The sequence below is a fragment of the Petaurus breviceps genome, unplaced genomic scaffold (assembly GCF_028583685.1).
Source record: "Petaurus breviceps papuanus isolate PSGF00001 unplaced genomic scaffold, PetGlider_PUasm1.0 173, whole genome shotgun sequence".
NCBI lineage: Eukaryota > Metazoa > Chordata > Mammalia > Diprotodontia > Petauridae > Petaurus > Petaurus breviceps.
In genome coordinates, this window is record NW_027185759.1 from 27,888,831 (window position 1) to 27,907,239 (window position 18,409).

At 37.2% G+C, this 18,409-nt stretch overlaps 1 protein-coding gene across 1 annotated transcript in view; it reads right to left on the bottom strand.

Moving 5' to 3' along the window:
- Window positions 1-3,891: 3,891 nt before the first annotated feature.
- WDR49 (WD repeat domain 49) overlaps window positions 3,892-18,409 on the bottom strand; it is a 149,502-nt gene continuing 134,984 nt past the window's right edge. The window contains exon 17 of the mRNA XM_069083622.1: window positions 3,892-4,048. Within this exon, the coding sequence (XP_068939723.1) occupies window positions 3,918-4,048 (131 nt within the window). The 3' untranslated portion in view covers window positions 3,892-3,917. The remainder of the gene's footprint in view (window positions 4,049-18,409) is intronic.

Consider the following 18,409-nt stretch of genomic DNA (forward strand, 5'->3'; position numbering starts at 1 on the left):
TTTGTAAAATAAAAGGAAGTCTAGAAGATGTCTTAGGTCTCTACCAGGTCTAAGTCTGAAATTCTCAGATTATCAAATTATTAAAACATTCTCCAAAAAATCCAGAAAAATGGCCCATCAAACAAGATGATTTTTTTAAATCCCCTTAATCAACAAATCTAACACTTGTTAAAAGGGGGAGGAGGAGGAGGAGGAAAAAGAAGAGGGAGAAGAAAAAGGAGGAGGAAGAAGGAAGAGGAGGAAGTAAAAGAGGAAGAAAAGAAGGAAGAATAGAGAAGAGGAAGAAGGAAGAGGAGGAGAAACATTAATATTTATAGTGTTTTCAGATTTGCATAGTGCTTTACTTATAGGATGTCTCATTAGAGTAGTGGAGACAGAGCTGGTAATGGAATCTGGAGCCTTAGGTTAGATCTGTGGCTCTGTTGGGTCAGCTGTGTGATGCTGAGCAAGTCATTCTCCCCATCTCTTAAATGGGGAGTTTAGACTAAATTATTCCTAAGGTTTTTTTTCAAGCTATGAGTCTTATGAACCATTAAGTACTTGCTGAGAGCCTATGAGGCACAGTTTTGGGTGATGGGAAGGACCTTAGATTTAGAATCAGGAAACTGGGCTTTAAATCATAGCTTTGGTAATTACAAAGCTAGGCCATCATGGACAAGGGTGGCAACTCTAGTTGGAAGGGACTTAGGCAGAAACCCCCTCTCCCCACCACAACACTTCCTAGCTATGTAACTATGGGATGGTCACAACCTTTTTTGAGGCTGCTTCCTCCTCTGTAAAGTAGAGATAACCATCCCTACATAATAGAGTTGTGGAGGGGGGGAAGTGTTTTGTAAGCAGGAGCTATCATTATTATGTAAAATCATATTTGACATATAACTCTTTAAGACTGATAAGGTGATTTATGTACCTTATATTGCTGAATCTCCTACTAACCCCATGAGGTAGGTGCTATTATCATCTGTCTTTTGCAAATGAAAAGCCTGGATCTCAGTGAGGTCAGGTGATGTGCCCATATCACCCAGCTATTTAGTGGAAGAGGTGGGCTTAGGGCGCAGATTCCTCTTTCCCTAAATCCTGTCCCTGTTCCACTAATCTTGGGCTATAGTGAATCAAATGAGATAATGTGCTTAAAGTGCTTTGGAAAACCTCAAATGACTATATCAATATCACCTATTATTTTCTCCCCCCCCCCTTTTTTTTTTGCTTTCAAAGTACAAATGGAAACATTTATCTCTTAAGGAAAACTAAGCTCTTTAAATCACTTACATCCTTAATGTATTAAGGAGACAAATATTTGCCTCATTCTACAAGGGGCCATGGGATGAAGATCTGAGACTGACCTCATTTTATCCATGCCCCTTCATGCTTCCTTAATAAGTGGTTATTAAGTGAATGGATTGTCCTAAAAAGATTCCTTATAGTTTTTCTGGACTTATATAGAGAAGCATTATTTTATGCTTGCTATAATTGATATTGATTTTGGATTTGAGACCAGACCTTTGATTTCATTGGCATTAAGAATTTCCCTGGAGGAAGCCACCTCTATCTTTGCAGGTTGGTACATTTTCACCAATGCATTGTCTTAAAGACTTGAGAGGTAAATTGACTTGTCTAAGGTGAATCCAGGATTTCTTGACTCCAAGGCCAATTATCTGCTAGACCAAAGTTTCTAAAACTTTTGGGGTATCATAGGCCCCTTTGATAATCTGGTGAAGTCTATGAACCCCTTCTTAGATTATGCTAAAATGCATAAGATAAAATACATACATAAGGAATACAATTATAATAAAATGCAATTATCATTTTTTTAAAAAGCTCATAGAGGGGAGGCCAGGTGGCACAGTGAGTAAGAGCACCGGTCCCAGAGTCAGGATGACCTGGGATCGAATCTGGGTTCAAACACTTAGCACCCACCCAGAAATAACTGGCCGTGTAACCTTGAGCAAGTTACTTAACCCCAGTTGCTTTAAAAATAAAAAAGCTCATAGACCCCAGGTTAAGAACTCCGCCATTAGACCATGCTGCCTTTCACTATAAATGATAGACAGTAAAACTCCTTTTGGTGGGAGGAACATATGTCCAATTGAAGATTTTGAAAATCCCATTAGAAAAGCTCTTAAATCCAATTTCAAGTCTTGTCTACTGAACCAAAAGAAATTCATTGGCATTTTATCATATGAAAATCCTTCTAAATTCCTAAAAATGAAATTTAGAGTTTGAACGCTAAAACATAACTTGAATAAATAAATATATACATACATATATGCGTACATATATACACATAGATTATATATATATATATACATCTACATGTGTGTATGTATGTGTGTGTGTTCTCTCCCCTACTAGAAATGAGCTCTTTGAGGTCAGAGACTGTTTTTGTTTTTGTTTTCTTTGTATCCCTAGCACTTGGTACATCGCATGGCCCATAATAAGTGCTCAATAAATGCTTTTTGATTGATTGCTTCCCTCCTTCTTGCTTCCCTTCCAAAAAGCTTCCAACCTTTCTTAGCACTCATGATTCAACTAACACAAGTCGGGCCTTCTTCCAATGTCATCTTCATTACTCATAGCCAGGAGTAAGAGGTCATTACTAGCTTGGTCACAAAGAGATTTTAAAAAACTGCCAAAGATCATGGAGAAAAAATATTGTATGGCTATGATCCATGTTCATGGAGAGATGAAATCTCTACCCTCTGAAATCTTAAAATCAATTTTTGTCATGGCACTCTGCTGTTGGGTTGGGAAGATCAGAAGTGGTACTGGGTCCACTAACTTCCTATTAAGTGCATAAAACCACATTGAGAGGCTGATGGCACAGCACATGGGGTGCTAGACTAGATTTAAGTCAAGAGGACTAAAGTGAAAAATCAACTTCAGAGATTTAAAATTTGTTTGAACCCAGACATGTTAGTTAATGTCTCTGTTCCTCAATATTTTCATCTGCAAAAGAATCTATACATTCTCATGCTACTTCCCATTCTAAATGTATGATCTTATGTTGACTTAAGATTATGATCTTCATTTGACTGTAGAATGACTCAAGGATTAATTTTTTTTAAGTATGTTGGAAAATGTCATGAATCTGAGTTAGGAAAATAAAGAGGACATAACCTGGGGTCAAGGGGCTCAAATCACACCTCTGGCATTTACTGGCCCTCTATAGCTGGGCACACCCTTAATTCCTCTAAGCATTAATCTTTTCATTATTCAAATGGATATACTAAATACCTGGAGTCCTTACCTTATGCAGTTTATTGGGAAAATCACATAAAGAATTTTGGGTGTCCCAGAATTTGCAGAACAATTATAAGTTATTGAAGCTTATATATGTTATAATAAGCATGTAAAAATTAAATAAAACAAAGTTATAATAATTAAATAGTAATCAGGCATAGAATAATTAAAACTATAATAGCTATTAAAGCTTAAAATTGTTCTAAGACTTTGGGGACACTCTGTATACTGAATGTTTGGTGAACGTTCGAGTAAAATATAAATATTGTTAGCTAAATGCATTTTTCATGATGTTAATGAACTCTGATGGTATGTTCAGGTCACAGAAGCAGTGAAAACCACACTTGTTTAAAGGTTAGCTGGATATTTATAGTGGGAAGTCCTGTATTTTCTTATATTTTGATACTTAAGGCTAGAATATCCTGAGTGAAATCTCCCCCCCCCCTTTCTTCCATCATTAAATTTCTTGCTGAGTATCTAGTAGGAACAAAGGATGATGGGTAAAAAGTCCCAGAAAAATAGTAAAATGAACAAAAAGAAAGACTTTTTGTCAATATCCAGGTAGTAGGACATATTGGCTGTCTGGATTCTTCTCTCTGTGAGCGTTTACATATGTATAAAGTTTATATGTAGTAACCCTCTTACCTCCTGTGACAAAAGATTTATTTTTCTTTCAATCATAATTGCTTCCGATTTCTTTTTAGCTTTCCTCTACTACATGTTTCCTGGAATAATTGCTTGGCTTTTCGTTCCCGATCCAGAATTTCTTTGGGGAACAGGCTTTTCTCATCAAATGCTGCTCTCAGTGCTACAACAGTGATGAGAAAATCCACATGAAAATCATGGTCCAGTAAGAGGCCTTAGAAAAATTAGGCAGTGATAACACAAACATCAAATTATACTTGAAACAAAGACCTTTGGATTTTTACATAATTTGAAGGGAAAGTTTGGCCTTGAGGATATTGTCTCTAAACTTCTGCTATTACTTTAATTTTCATTTGCATTCTCCATTCCACACAGCTAATTTTTATTTTATTTTATTGAATTTGCCTTCATCATGATACAAATTTGCTATTGAAGAGTGGAGGAATAAAAGAGTTAGTCCATTCCAACTTTATTCTTTTCAATCTACTTGCTGCTATCAAGAACTCATAAAAAAACTAAAAACAAATTATCCTTTATAGAAGTAAAGCAATTAAAGTAATCAAACTATGCTTTGAACATTTGCATGGTCAAATGATTGCCTAATGCAATCATATCCTTTAAGACTCTGATCTGTAAGGATGAAGGTTCTCTAAAGTGAGAGAGAGGGAGAGAGAGAGAGAGAGAGAGAGAGAGAGAGAGATTATACCCAGGGATGGGTACCAGGGTTAACTTGGAAGGATGTAGAAAGTATACCATACATTCAAGAAGAGAACTTAGGCCTGTCTTTCTATTTCTGCTTCATGATTAAATGAATCAACACATTTTAACATGGTTGAGTGGACTACTTTGATTGGCTTCTTTGATATCTCAAAAAAAAGCTATGATTTCATCAGTGTGAGAATTCCTCTCATTGAAAAGATCACAAGATTTCCACCATTGGTTCTATGAGATGCCTTGGCCAAAAAGGGAGAAGGAAAAGGGAAAAGAGAGGTAGAGGGAGGAAGGAGAGGGAGATGGAGAGAGAGAGAGAGATCCCTTATAATAAACACACGTAGCTAAGCAATACAGATTTCCTCATTGGCTATGTCCAAACACATATGTTTCATTTGGTACCCTGAGTTTATCACTTCTCTGTATGAAGAAGGGCATCATGTTTCATCCCAGGTCATCTGAAATCAACCAGCCCTCTCCTTTTATAGATAAAGAAACTGAGTACTAAGGAGAAGTGACTTGCCCAAAGCTACACAGTGCATCATAGAGCAGGAATTTGAATTCAGGTCGTCTGACTTCAGATCCGGGACTCTTTCCATTTGATCATCTTGCCTTCCTACCTGAGGTCATTCTAATTCCCAAATCTGGGATCTTATGCCATGTTCAATGTTATCCATCATATCCAACTCTTTGGGACCCCATTTGGGGCTTGTTGCCACTTCCTTTTCCAGTGCATTTTATGGATGAGGAAACTGAAACAAACAGAATTAAGTGATTTGCCCAGGTCACAGTTAGTAAGAGTCTGAGGCCAGATTTGAATTTACATCTTCCTGATTCCAGGCCCTGCACTCTATCCACTGTAGCACTTAGCTACCTTCTAATGTCATAGCCTTTGGGAAAAAAAAAACAAGATTACCTGATGAGAGATTGAAATGAGATGTTCTTAGAAGACTGTCATTTAAAGAAACAAATGTATGAAAAATCATTTAGTAAGCACTTACTATGTGCCATCCACTAGGGCTACTGATAGAACAAGCCAGACAGTCTTTGCTTACAAGGAGTTTGCACTTGAATTGGGGATAGCAACACATAAAAGAAAGTTCAGTTACAGAACCAAAAGAAAAGACTAAAAGTCCTAAGGGATCAGCAGAGAGGCAGATGGTAAAGCCTAGAGATCCTTAGGTTGTATAAGAGATCAGATGACATTGTTGGGGGGTCTGAAGGATATAGAGGCATGGGAAACAGTAAGATGAATTATCACTATATGACCATTGAACCACTATTAGATAAAGTAGCACTATTTAAAGTGGTAACCATCGTGCTTCCTTTTACCTAAAACAAGTGCTATAAGATACTGACTTCTATTAGTCAACATTTGGATTCATCCCCTACAAAGCTACAGACACCCTCTCTGAAATCATAGGGAATTCTCAGTCCAGAAAGACTGTCTGGAGACACAAACCAGGGAATGGCATTTGAAAGTTGCTCATAAATGTTCTTGTCCCCTGAGTCTCTCCTGGATCTATTTTCCAGGTCAGTGGTTTTTGCAATGAGATATTTCACATTGCCTTCTATTTTTTCATTCTTTTGGATCTGTTTTATAGTCTTGATTTCTCATAAAGTCATTCCATTTATTCCAGTCTAATTTTGAAGGAATTATTTTCTTCAGTAAGCTTTTGAAATCCCTTTTCTATCTGACCAATTGTGCTTTTTAAGGCATTCTTCTCCTCATTGGCTTTATTTAAACCTCTTTTCCCATTGAATTAGTCCATTTTTTAAGGTGTTATTTTCTTCAGCATTTTTTGGGTTTCCTTCAGCAGACCGTTGACTCATTTTTCATGATGTTTTTGTGTCATTCTCATTTCTCTTCTGAATTTTCCTTCTACTTCTCTTACTTGATGTTCAAAATCCTTCTTGAGCTCCTCCATGGCCTGTGAGCAGTTCATATTTTTCTTGGAGGCTTTTGATGCAGGAGTTTTGACTTTGTTGTCTTCTTCTGGTTATATGTTTGATCATCTTTGTCACCAAAAAAGGATTCTATAGTATGATTTTGCTTCCTCTGTCTATACATCTTGCCAGCCAATTACTTGACTTTTGAGCTCTTTACCATGGTAGAACTCTGCTTCCAGAGTGGAGAATGCTGTGTCCCCTTGGGTCTCAAATAGATATGAATTTCAAAGGAATCATAGCATAATATCATAGATATAGAAAAGAAAGGGACTTTCTTCAGATGAGAAAACAGATGTCTAGAGAGGTGGCAACTTGTGTAAGATCACACAGGTGGTATATGGCATAGCCAGACTTGGCACTCATATTGTAACACATCTGCTGGATGGTTGGATCAGGAAGCATAGTATCACCAAAAATGTATTCACCACAGTACAGTTGGTGGGGGAGGGATGACCAAATGAGAAATATTGTCTCCCCAGAGATCCATACTTCCCAAAGTTACCAGAGAAAAAGGCATCAGTGGTCATATTATCAATGGCCTTCTTACCCAATGCTAATCATAACCAAAGAACCACAAAATGACCCTGGCTGATAAATTCCAATTTTTTCTCTCTCTATGTAGCATCAGTAACCGTTAGATATATAGTAAAATCCTAAGCAATTTTATATGGTGAAATTAATGCCTTATCTATGACATATTGCATAAATAAAGATACAGATACCATCTGCTCCTAGAGTATAGATAAAAATAAATCATAGGATTGTAGATTTGGATGTAACCCGGGGACCTCAGAAGTCATCTACTTTAACCATTTCATTTTATACATGGGGAAACAGAGGCCAGAGAAGTAAATTAGTTTGCCCAGGATTATGCAAGGAAAAGTGGCAGAGTCAAGATCCAAAACCATGTCCTCTAACTCTAAATTCAATTTTCCTTCTAATGTATTATAGGATATCTCACAATCTTTTCATACTGTCTTCTTGTGAGCCCAGCATCCCAGCACTGTTGGGCAAAAGGGATGGTTTACATGAAAACATTATACAACTTATAAATTATTCTCCTTTTACTCTACATTCCAACCAAAATGGTCTTCTCTCTCTTCTTAGCATAGGACACTCAATTTCCTATCTCCATACCTTTTTATATTCACCTAGAATGCACTTTCCTCATCTCTACCTTATAGAAGGCCTTCTTTCCTCTAAGATACAGCCTCCCCCAACTGTTAGTGTCTTTCTTCTCTAGTTACTAAGCATTTATTTTGTATTTGTCATTCAGTTCTTGTTTGTTTTTCAGTTCTCAAAGAGGACCATGACGTCAGGAAGGTGATGTCATGACTTGCAAGTGATTGAATTTAAGTGAGGGAGGGCTAGGCAAAGTCACTGGCTTCACTCTGTCCTCTGGAGCCATCTGGGTCCATGGGCAGGATATAGATCAGGACAACCAGAGAGGGATGCAGTGAGAGATTTTGGCCTTTTTACGCTAAGGTCTTTCACAGGTTTCAATTTGACTTAGGCAATATTCATTCAGTGATTAAGGTTAGGTAAGAAATGAGGCAAAGAATTGGCTCTCTTACCCAGTTAAAAAAAATCAATATGGGGGGGATAGATAGATAATGATAAAGATATCTATATATAATGTATGTTATATATACATATAATATGGAATGCAATTTCCTTGAAGGCAAGGATTAGATTTTTCCCCTTTCTATAGCATCTATTATGCTTTCTGGAACATAGTAAGTATTTAATAGATGACTACTCATTTATTGAAAGTGAAAGTTTGACCATTGCTCAACTATTCTAGGCTTCTTTGCCTGCAACTCGATTGGCTAGTGAAGGGTAACCTCCAATGGAATGTCCATTTCTGTAAATACACAGCTTAGACCTAAGAACAAAAACAGTCCTCTTAAGAATTCCAGACTCCTCTTGTGCTTTCTCTAACCCTAACAGTAAGGAAGTTGCAGAGAAAAGTGGGAAAAACATTCAGTGAAATGAGAACTCAATTGAAATTCCACTCTTGACATTTATTAGTTCTGTGCTCATGAGCTAAATCATTTAACTCCTCTATTTCCTCATCTGAAAAAAATGTAGATAACAACTTTGGTGCTCAGAGGGCCATTTTGGGAATCACATGAGATGATATTTATAAAGTGGTATATAAATGTCAGCTCTAATTATCTTGGCCCTGCTACTCATTCAGATCACAGCATCATAATTCTGGAACTGGAAGTCCCCAAGGGACCATCTGGTCTAGGGCTTCTAATACTTGTTTATGTCATAGAATCTTTGACAATCCCATGAAGCCTATAAACCCATTCACAGAATATTTTTAAAGGCATAAAATAAAATATATAGAATGATATTAAAATAAAGGATTTTTTTTTACCCATCCAAGTTCATAGATCCAAAGAAATCTATTCAAGTTAAGAACCTCTGATCTTGACCTGCCTCTCATGCTGTCTAGTTGACTTGGGAAAGTCACTTAACCTAGACAAATGTTTTATATTCACAAAACTGGATTCCTCTGAGACACCACAAACACAATATTTTATCTATCCTAGAAAACTTTAAAGAGGTTCTGAGGAATCCTTTTACAAAAGCTAGGTCTCAGTAGTTTTCAGATTTGGGAATAAAGACATGAAATTTCATGCTGTTTAAGCACCCAATGCGGACAGCTAGAAAACTATAGAAAGGGTATGAAGGATCCTTTTAATTTCAAAAGAAGGAAATGGATAGAGAAAGGACACTCAATGCCCAGGGGGGGGGGAACATAAAAAGTCACAGAGGGATAATAAAACATTCAAAAATAGTCCCAAGTTCCAAAAGTTATGGTTTCAAAGCCTGAATGGAAATCAGGCAAAACCCCCTCTCTGCTGGACTATATAACTGCCAGCAAACCTCTCACTTACCGTAATCATAGAGATTGCATGAATTAATATTGAACTGGGGGTAAAGGATTAACTGCACATTAGAGTGATAGGGAGTATTAAGAGTGTATGAATAATTATGAATTTTAATCTTTTCTAGCAACAAATTTTTAATCCCGGGGTTTTCTCCTTACGAAGAAAAGAACAGTTTGAGTGAAAATGTCAAAAACAAAAACAAAACAAAACCAAAAAAAGTCACAGGCAACGTCCTGAGAGCTGGGAAGGTACCATGAGTCACAGCTAAGCATTTGTTAGGGCCTGCTATGAGCTGTGGCCAGATGCGATGCCAGGCCCTGAAGAAGAAAAGAAAATCATCCCTGCCCCCAAGGAGTTTACCCAAGGTGGGTGGGGTGGGGGTGGATGAAAGGTGGAGGGTGGCTTAATATCAAAATAGGAAAGGATGTATAGAGAATCAATGAAGTTTTGTAGTGGATGCAATATGCACAAAGCCTGATATGGGATTGCTTAATAAATGTAGGAAGATGGAAGGGAGTGGGGTGATGGCCTCACCTTTTAGTCCTTTGTTATTGTTCAATTTCATTTGGGAAAAGGTGGGGGGATAGAAAGAGGGAGGGGTGGAGAGAGACTAGAGAGACAGAGACAGAGAGATAGAGAGAGGAGAGACAGACAGAGAGAGACAGAGAAACAGAGAGAGAGAGAGATGAAGTGGGGGAAGAGTGAAAGGTTCCAGGCATGTTTAGCAGAAGCTCGATGTTTCACCTATCTCTGATTTCCAGCTTGCCTATCTAAAGACTTCTACAAAGGTACTCCTTGGGTGAGATCAATTCTTCTTTCTTGAACTGAGCTGAGATATTCTCTTGCAGCCAGCTAAAGAATTCACTCTTGGGCATTTTTTGATATATTCTCATTGTAGCATCCCAATTAGGACAGAGAGGTGGATAGAATACTGGGCCTAGAGTCGGGAAGATTCATCTTCTCATCAGAACCAGAACTGAATTCAAATCCGGCCTTAGATATTTACTAGCGGTGTGACCCTGGGCAAGTCACTTAACCTCTGTTTGCATTAATCCATTGGAAAAAGAAATGGCAAACACTCTCATATATCTGCCAAGAAAAAACTCATGGACTGTATCCACAGGGTCATGAAAATTCAGTCACAACTCAAAACAACTGAAAAACAAGAATTTACTTTGCTGGGAGCTTGAGTTATAGTAACAAGTAGAAGAAATGTCTTCTCCCATATTAGAGTTACCTCTGTGTCCCCAAGAGAGTTCAAGGGTGGCTTCATGGTGGTGGCCCATATCTAGGAACTGAGACATGCCAGTTTGAGGACAGATTGGGGTGAGTGAGTCAGACCAGAGAGTATGTTTATCTATGCCAGAGGCAACCCATGCCTGAATTCTATCTACACGCCAAAGACAAACTTTACCAACTTTACAATGCTGACCAGGGCCGGTGTTTAGTAAGTATCTATTTTAAGGAAGATGTAGTGAAGAATGTAGTAAAATAAAAGTAGCTGACATTTCTGTGCTCCTTTTAGGTTTAATGGGCACTCCATACCCATTTTCTCATTCAAGACTCCATTAATGAGTAGGGATTATGAGTGTTACTCTGTCCATTTCACATATATTATACACGTCCAAGGCAGCAAAGCCAAGAAGTATCAGAGTCAGGAGTTGAATTGAGTCCAATTCTCTTTCTATCCTGATCCTTTGCATGTAAAGAACTATCGCTTCAAGGAATGTGAGGGTGAGCCTTAGTTTCCCAGAGACATACTATAAATGCAATGCATACATTCCATCAGATCAATTCTTAGGCAAAGGATGCCTTCAAAATGTACAAGGAGTTATCTAAGCCAGTCTAGTGTCAGACTTCACCAGGGAACATCCAAACATTGGCATGTTACAATTCCAAGGGGGATTAAAGCTGAAGTGTCCAACTACTCATTTCCATCTCAGTCCAGCTTTTATCGATGTTACGCCTATCCCTAGAAACCCTTCTCTTGAGAATCTTCCTTCTTTGAAATTCTTCCTAACAGCTTGTGCGATAAGAATCAGTCCACCCTGCTGGGTAGTGGTTCAGTCTCAGGTGGCTGACCTTCTGGATTGGATTTCTACAGATGAAAAGGAATCACTTGAAGTTCTGATAGTAAAAACAATCTTGGCGATGTAAGGTAGGGAAAGAGCCCAGGATTTCAAGCTACATCTTCAGCTTACTAGCTTGGGGACCTCACACAAACATTTATCTTATCTGGACCTTAGAGGGGTGGGGATGAATTGACTCTGATCATTTGATATGAAGGAAATTCAAGAGATGAAATTATTTAAGAAAGCTGTGCCAGGATTTACCCTATATTGCAAGTAATTAAAATGTAGCAGCTTCTATAATCATGCTGGGAATAACACATTGCTTTGCCGCTGAGGATCACCCCTTTGGTTCTAAGTGTCCCTCTACTGGGGAGGTTCCTCAGGTGTTTGGGGATTACTTTTATCTGTGCATCTTTGGAGCTCACATCAATCCTTGCACATAATTGGTCCTTACTAAATGTTCATGGAATGGAAGGCAGTCAATTTTTAGAGAATGAAAAGTTCATGGACCAATGCAGGCCCTCTGACTGAGGGTATCATGTGTGCTGTCCCAATTACTTATCTGCCTCAGCACTTTGCTGGTTCCTGACTGCTGACCCGATTTGGACTTGATGTTTCATGTGGACTGGAGACAGAGTGACAATATGACTTAATGACCAGAATTGTGATAACTTCAGTTTCCTTGACCCTTGCTGCTACCCTTGTTCCCAGCTTTTGCTTGGCTCATTGTCTTATTTTCCTAAGCTGTCACTTCTCATAAAGCAATGGACTCAGTCTGAAGTTCTGAAAGAAACTTCTGAAGCCAAATTATCTATAAAGAATATGTAGGAATGAGGTATGTATAGGGGCCGCTAGGCCGTGCCGTGGTGCATACAATGCCTGGCCTGGAGTTAGGAAGACTCATCTTCACAGTTCAAATCCAGCCTCAGAAACTTACTAGTTGTGTGGTCCTGGGAAAGTCATTTAATCCTGCTTGCCTCAGTTTCCTTATCTGTAAAATGAACAACAATAAAGGCATGAAGTGTTATGGGGTCAAAAGGTATAGTTTAAACCTAAAATCAAACTCAATGCTGCCTCAGCTGTCCATGTATTCAGAGTACAGGGATATCTATGTTATGAAGGCTATGGAATATTACCTTTCATTGTTTAGAGATATAGATGTATCTACATAAATATGTGCATACACATATGTACACACATGAACATATGTTTATGTATATAGGCATAGGTGGATATATACATATGCATATCATGATATACATACACATATGTGAGATTCATTGGCATATTCTTAAAGGGAAGTCACTTACATGAAGAAGGGTAAGGAAGACTTCTCAAAGAACTCTATGGGACCTGAAGGAGACCAGGGAAGCAAAAGACAGAGATAAGGAGGGAGACAGTTCCAAGTATAGGGAACAGCAGAAAGTGCCCTTAGTAGGCATGTCTCACATGAGAAAGGGCAAGAAGGCCAGGGGTCCTGGATGACAGAGCATGTGGTGGGGTATATGGTGTAAGGATATTGGAAGAGTAGGAATGGGGTAGGTTATGATGGGTTTTCAAAGGCAAATAGAAGTATTTGATATTTGATCCTGAAAGTAGCAAGAAGCCACTGGCATTGATTGAGTTGGGGGAGAGGGGTTGCTGAAGTTGTTATGGATCAGTTTTCAGACCATTAGTAAACATTCATTTAATTCTCAGCTACTCTAAATGTCCAAAGTCAAACATGGTTATATACCCCTCAAGGAAGTGAAACCACATCAATATTAACATTCCTGCAATAAAGGAAACAAGAAGATAAAGAGATGTTACTGCTAAGTAGATAGATGGTGCCCAGATTATGAGGCAAATAAAATGTCTGGTTTCACTGCATTTCCAAAGGCAAAGGGAAATACCAGCTCACCACAGACCATTTGGGGACCTTGTCTTGTAGTTCTCATTATCAACATACACACAAAGACCATTACGAAGAGAATGGAAGCCTCTTTTGGAGAACAGTGACCAACAAGCATTTATTGAAGTCTAATATGTGCCAGGAATTGTGGTAGGTGTTTGGGATACAAATAGAAAAGGGAGAGAATCCATGCTCTGAGGAAGCTCATATTTCATAAGGAGTATATGATGTGTTCACAGATAAGTCAATTCAAGATATGTGCAAAATAAATACACAGTGATAGGAGGTCAGAGAGGCAATAAGAACGAAAAAATCAGGAAAAGTCTCTCAAAGGAGTTAGGGATGGATTAGATGAAGGGGGTTGGTAGGAGTTCTCTGATCACTTTATAGGGAAGGGAGTCTTTGCATCTTACTGTGCAGGATCTGGGCATGACCCTTTATTTTTCATAAAACATGGGTTTCCATGATCGGGTATGAATTGCTTATGCCAAATTGTTATGGAGAGATGACACCCGCTTTTGTGGGTTGGATCAGTCATAGAGTCGGCCTTTTTGGCTTTTTGTTTTTCCTCTTTTCCTTTTAGCAAAACAAACCAGTACTCAGCAGAGCTAAGAGTTAACCTGGACCCTGGGGGACACGGATCTCAACACAACCCAAACCTACAAATGGCAGCCTTGGGATATAGCTACATGAGAGTTGCATATGCCCTTGTCCACGTGGCTTGACAGGCTTGACCTGAAGTTGCTGACTCTGGTATTGGAGAAACACTTGTATGACTTCTACTTCTTGTGTAGAGAACTATAAACACTACTAATACCTAAGGAAAAGGCATGTCAATTTACATCCTTCCTGTTCTGTTTACCATCACTGTGACTTCCCATCCCTGACCTTCTCTCTACTCTCTATGTGTCATCTTCCCCACTACAATGTTAGTTCCTTGAAAAAAGGGACTTCTCATTTTCATATTTGTATCCTTAGTATTTAACTAGGTCCTTGGCATGTAGTAAGTGTTTAATAAATGCTTGTCATTCAATCATGCTTTCATAGCTTGAGCTAAGGCAGTTATGGAAAGGGAAACCATATTGTGATATTTCCTAAACCCTACCCTTCTAGAGAGAGGGCTTTCCTAGGTACTACTAGCCTTATGGTCATCTCTCTAGCAACCCTAAATCCTAGAATTTGTTGATTAGCCTTTTAGCAAAAGAAGGGGTGCTTCTTGCAAAGTTAGCCTCTTAGGGAGAAGAGAATGGTTCATGTGGTACCCAAAGAGGAAGAACAGTAAGGAAGTTTAGGCCATGATATGGAGGAGTTTATTTTACTTTTGAAGGAATTCCAAAGCCTGTCAAGGTGCTAGGAAGAACACAAGCCCTAGAGATATATGGAATGTACCGAAGAAATAATAGGAATCACACTGGCTATTCATGGTCTACTGTGAGTCCTTAATAGGATTTTACATTTCCCATTGGGTAGAATAAAGGCTACGTCATACCCATCATGTATTGCTACTTTTATGTTTGTATGGAATCTGAGGACCCTTTCAACCGCATATGTGGATATCATGACAACCTGTAGTTTACCTACATTATGAGATGTCTAACAATGACTTCTGAGTGGAGGCATCTTGAGCCCAAGAAGCATAATGTGGGTGGGGGTGGGGGAGGGAAGTAGTAGAAGAAGGAAAGTTGAACTGAGTCTTTAAAATCCAGAGCCTGAGGTACTGGGACATGGCTATACAGAGAATGACAAATCATTTTATATTAAGGTATAATGTAGTAGCTTCAGTGGGAAAGCAGGCACAGGCAAGAGTTACAGATTATGTTGGAAAATGTTGTTCAATATTAAGGATTGCAAGACAAAAAAGTTTCTCCACTACTAAAATATATACACCTATATAACATGAATACTTTATTCCAAAAGGAAGTTGGAAAGCAATGAATACCATTAATTTATAAATAATGGAGATATGTATATTTAATGGAGAAAAAAAGTGATTTCTGAGGTAGAAAGTATTTCAAAGTCATTTTTTTTAGTAACTTCTTGTCTACAATGGCAGTAGAACCACCACTTTCGAGTTCTAACAACTCAAATATTCCCTAATTCTATGATGAAATGAAAATGATATTTAAGAGAATTAAATTGAGAATAGTTTGACCAGATCAAGTATTCAAAGAAGACATTTGTGAAGGTAACATACTTTTAAAAGCAATGAGGGATTTATTTTCAAGATTTTTCAAAAGAATGGGAAGAATAACAAATGATATTATTACCCCCAAGAAGGTGATTGAGAAGACATCATTAACTACCAGTGTTTAAACTTTCTTTCTAATTTTCATAGCATTTTTTAAAACAAAAATGACCTCTCCATATATGCAGAGAAATTGTGATAGAAATAAAAGAAAAGGACAGTCAGGATTTCATGGATTATTTTCTGTAGCAGATTATATCTCCATAGAAAAATTGAATTGCTTGGAAAATATAGAGAATGCAAGATCCCTCTGAATTCATTGTTTGTTGACTAATAGTAATAGTGTGCTTAACATGGTGCCTTGAGGTTTTAAACACACTTAACTCACAATTCTGTGAGGTAGGAAGGGCAAGAAGCATTAGACACATTTTGCAAATGAAGAAACGATCTCTCAGAGTTTAAATAATTTGCTCATTATTATACAGCTAATAAGTAAGATTCAAACCCAGCTTTTCTGATTCAGTCTAGTATTCTTTTTCCATTATACCATCCTGCTCCAATAAAAAAGAATTAGACTGGAATGGCTAGGTGGCACAGTAAATAGAGCACTAGCCCTGCAGTCAGGAGGACCCGAGTTTAAATTTGACCTCAGACACTTTATACTTATTAGCCGTGCAACCTTGGGCAAGTCACTTAACCCCAATTGCCCTGCCTTCCCCCCCCCAAAAAAAAAGGGATCGGACCCAGTAAAGCAGAATACATATAAAAGCCCTTCTCCAATATGGAATCTCCAAAGCAAATAATAAGAACATGTAAGATTTTTTTTTGATAAATGTAACAGATAAAAAGCTTACATTTTGATAGATGTAACTTAGTTCAACAATATTCTAATTATCAGTATTAGATGAGGCATAAAACAGGGAGACATCTGCCTGCCAAAGTGTCCACCATTGTCACAGAGGAGGTCCACTTGGAATTTAAATGGAAGGATTCCCTACAGGTGGTAAGGTCCTCCAGATACTCCAGGTGGCAGACAACACTGTTTTTCACCAAGGTCCTGAATATGACTGGATACTCTCCATAAGATTTTCAGTAACTCCAAATTGATTAGCCTAGTAATTCACATAAGAGAAAAACAACTAAAAAGAATAAACCTTTTTCTCAGTGGCACATGGTACCTTTACAAAAATTGACCACATAATTAGGTCATAAAACTTTTATAGATAAATTAATGCAGAAAAACAGAACTATTAAATGCATCCCTTTCAGATCACAATACCAAAAAAAATGGGCATATTCAATAAGGGACCATGGAAACACAAATTAAAAACTAATTAGAAAGTAAGCCTAATCATAAAGAATGAGTGGGTTAAAGAACAAATCATAGTAACAATCACTAATTTCATTAAAGAGAATGACAGTAAGGAGAAAAAAATATCAAAACCTATAGGATGCAGCAAAAGCAGCAATGAGAGGAAAATTTATATCTCTAAATCCTTATATCAATAAAACAGAGAAAGAGCAGACCAATGAATTGGGTGTGCAATTAAAAAAAAACTAGAAAAAGAACAATTAATAATTTCCAATCGAATACCTTACTGGAAATCTTAAAGTTAAAGGTCAGGTTAATAAAATTGAGTGTAAGAAAATCATGGAATTGATAAGTAAAACTAGAAATTGGTTTTATTAATATGGTTTTTAAACAGAGAGAAGAAAACCAAATCACTAATATTAAAAATGAAGAGTCAATAAAGCAGTAATGAAGATGAAATCAAAGCAATCATAAAGTTATTTTGCCCGATTACATGCCAATAAATTAAACAATTTAAGTGAAATGGAAGAATATTTACCAAAAAATGTAAAACGCCTAAGTTAACAGAAAAGGAAATAGAATATCAAAATAAGCTTATTTTAGAAAAATAAACTTATTATAGAAAAATTGAATAGCCCATAAATAAGCTTCCTAAAGAAAAAAATCAGGACCAGATGGATTTAAAAGTAAATTCTACTAAACATTGAAAGATCAATTAATCCCAACATTAAATAAATTGTTTGGAATAATAGGCAAAGAAGGAGTCCTACCAAACTCTTTATGAAACAAATATTGTACTGATACTTAAACCAGGAAGAACAAAAACAGAGAAAGAAATTTATAGAGCAATTTCATTAATATAATAAATATGAATGCAAGAACCTTAGATAAAATACTAGCTAGGAGGCCACTACAAAGATTATACATTGTGTCCAAGTGGTATTTATACCAGGAATGCAGGGATAGTTTAACATAAGGGAAACTATTAATTTAATTGATTATGTTAATAGAAAAATAATATGTGATTTTATCAATAGATGCAGAAAAAGCTTTAGGCAAAATACAACACTCATTCCTATTTTTTTAATGCTCAAAAGCATAGATATAAAGGACTTTTTTCTTAAAATGATAAGAAGCATCTACCAAAAACCATCAGTAAGTACGATTTATAATAGTGATAAGTAGAAGTCTTCCCCAATAGGAACAAGAGTGAAACAAAGATGCCCATTGTCACCAACATTATTCAATACTGTTTTAGAAATGTAAGCAATAGGAATAAAAGAACAAACATTTGAAGTAATCAGAATGGACAATGGAATAATAAAACTACCTCTTTTGCAAAAAGTAGGATCATATACTTGGAAAATACTAAATATTCAACTAAAAAGTTAATGGAAACAATTAATAATTTTAGCAAAGTAGCAGGATATAAAATAAATCCACATAAATCACCAACCTCTCTCTCTCTCTCCTTCTCTCTCTCTCTCTCTCTCTCTCTCT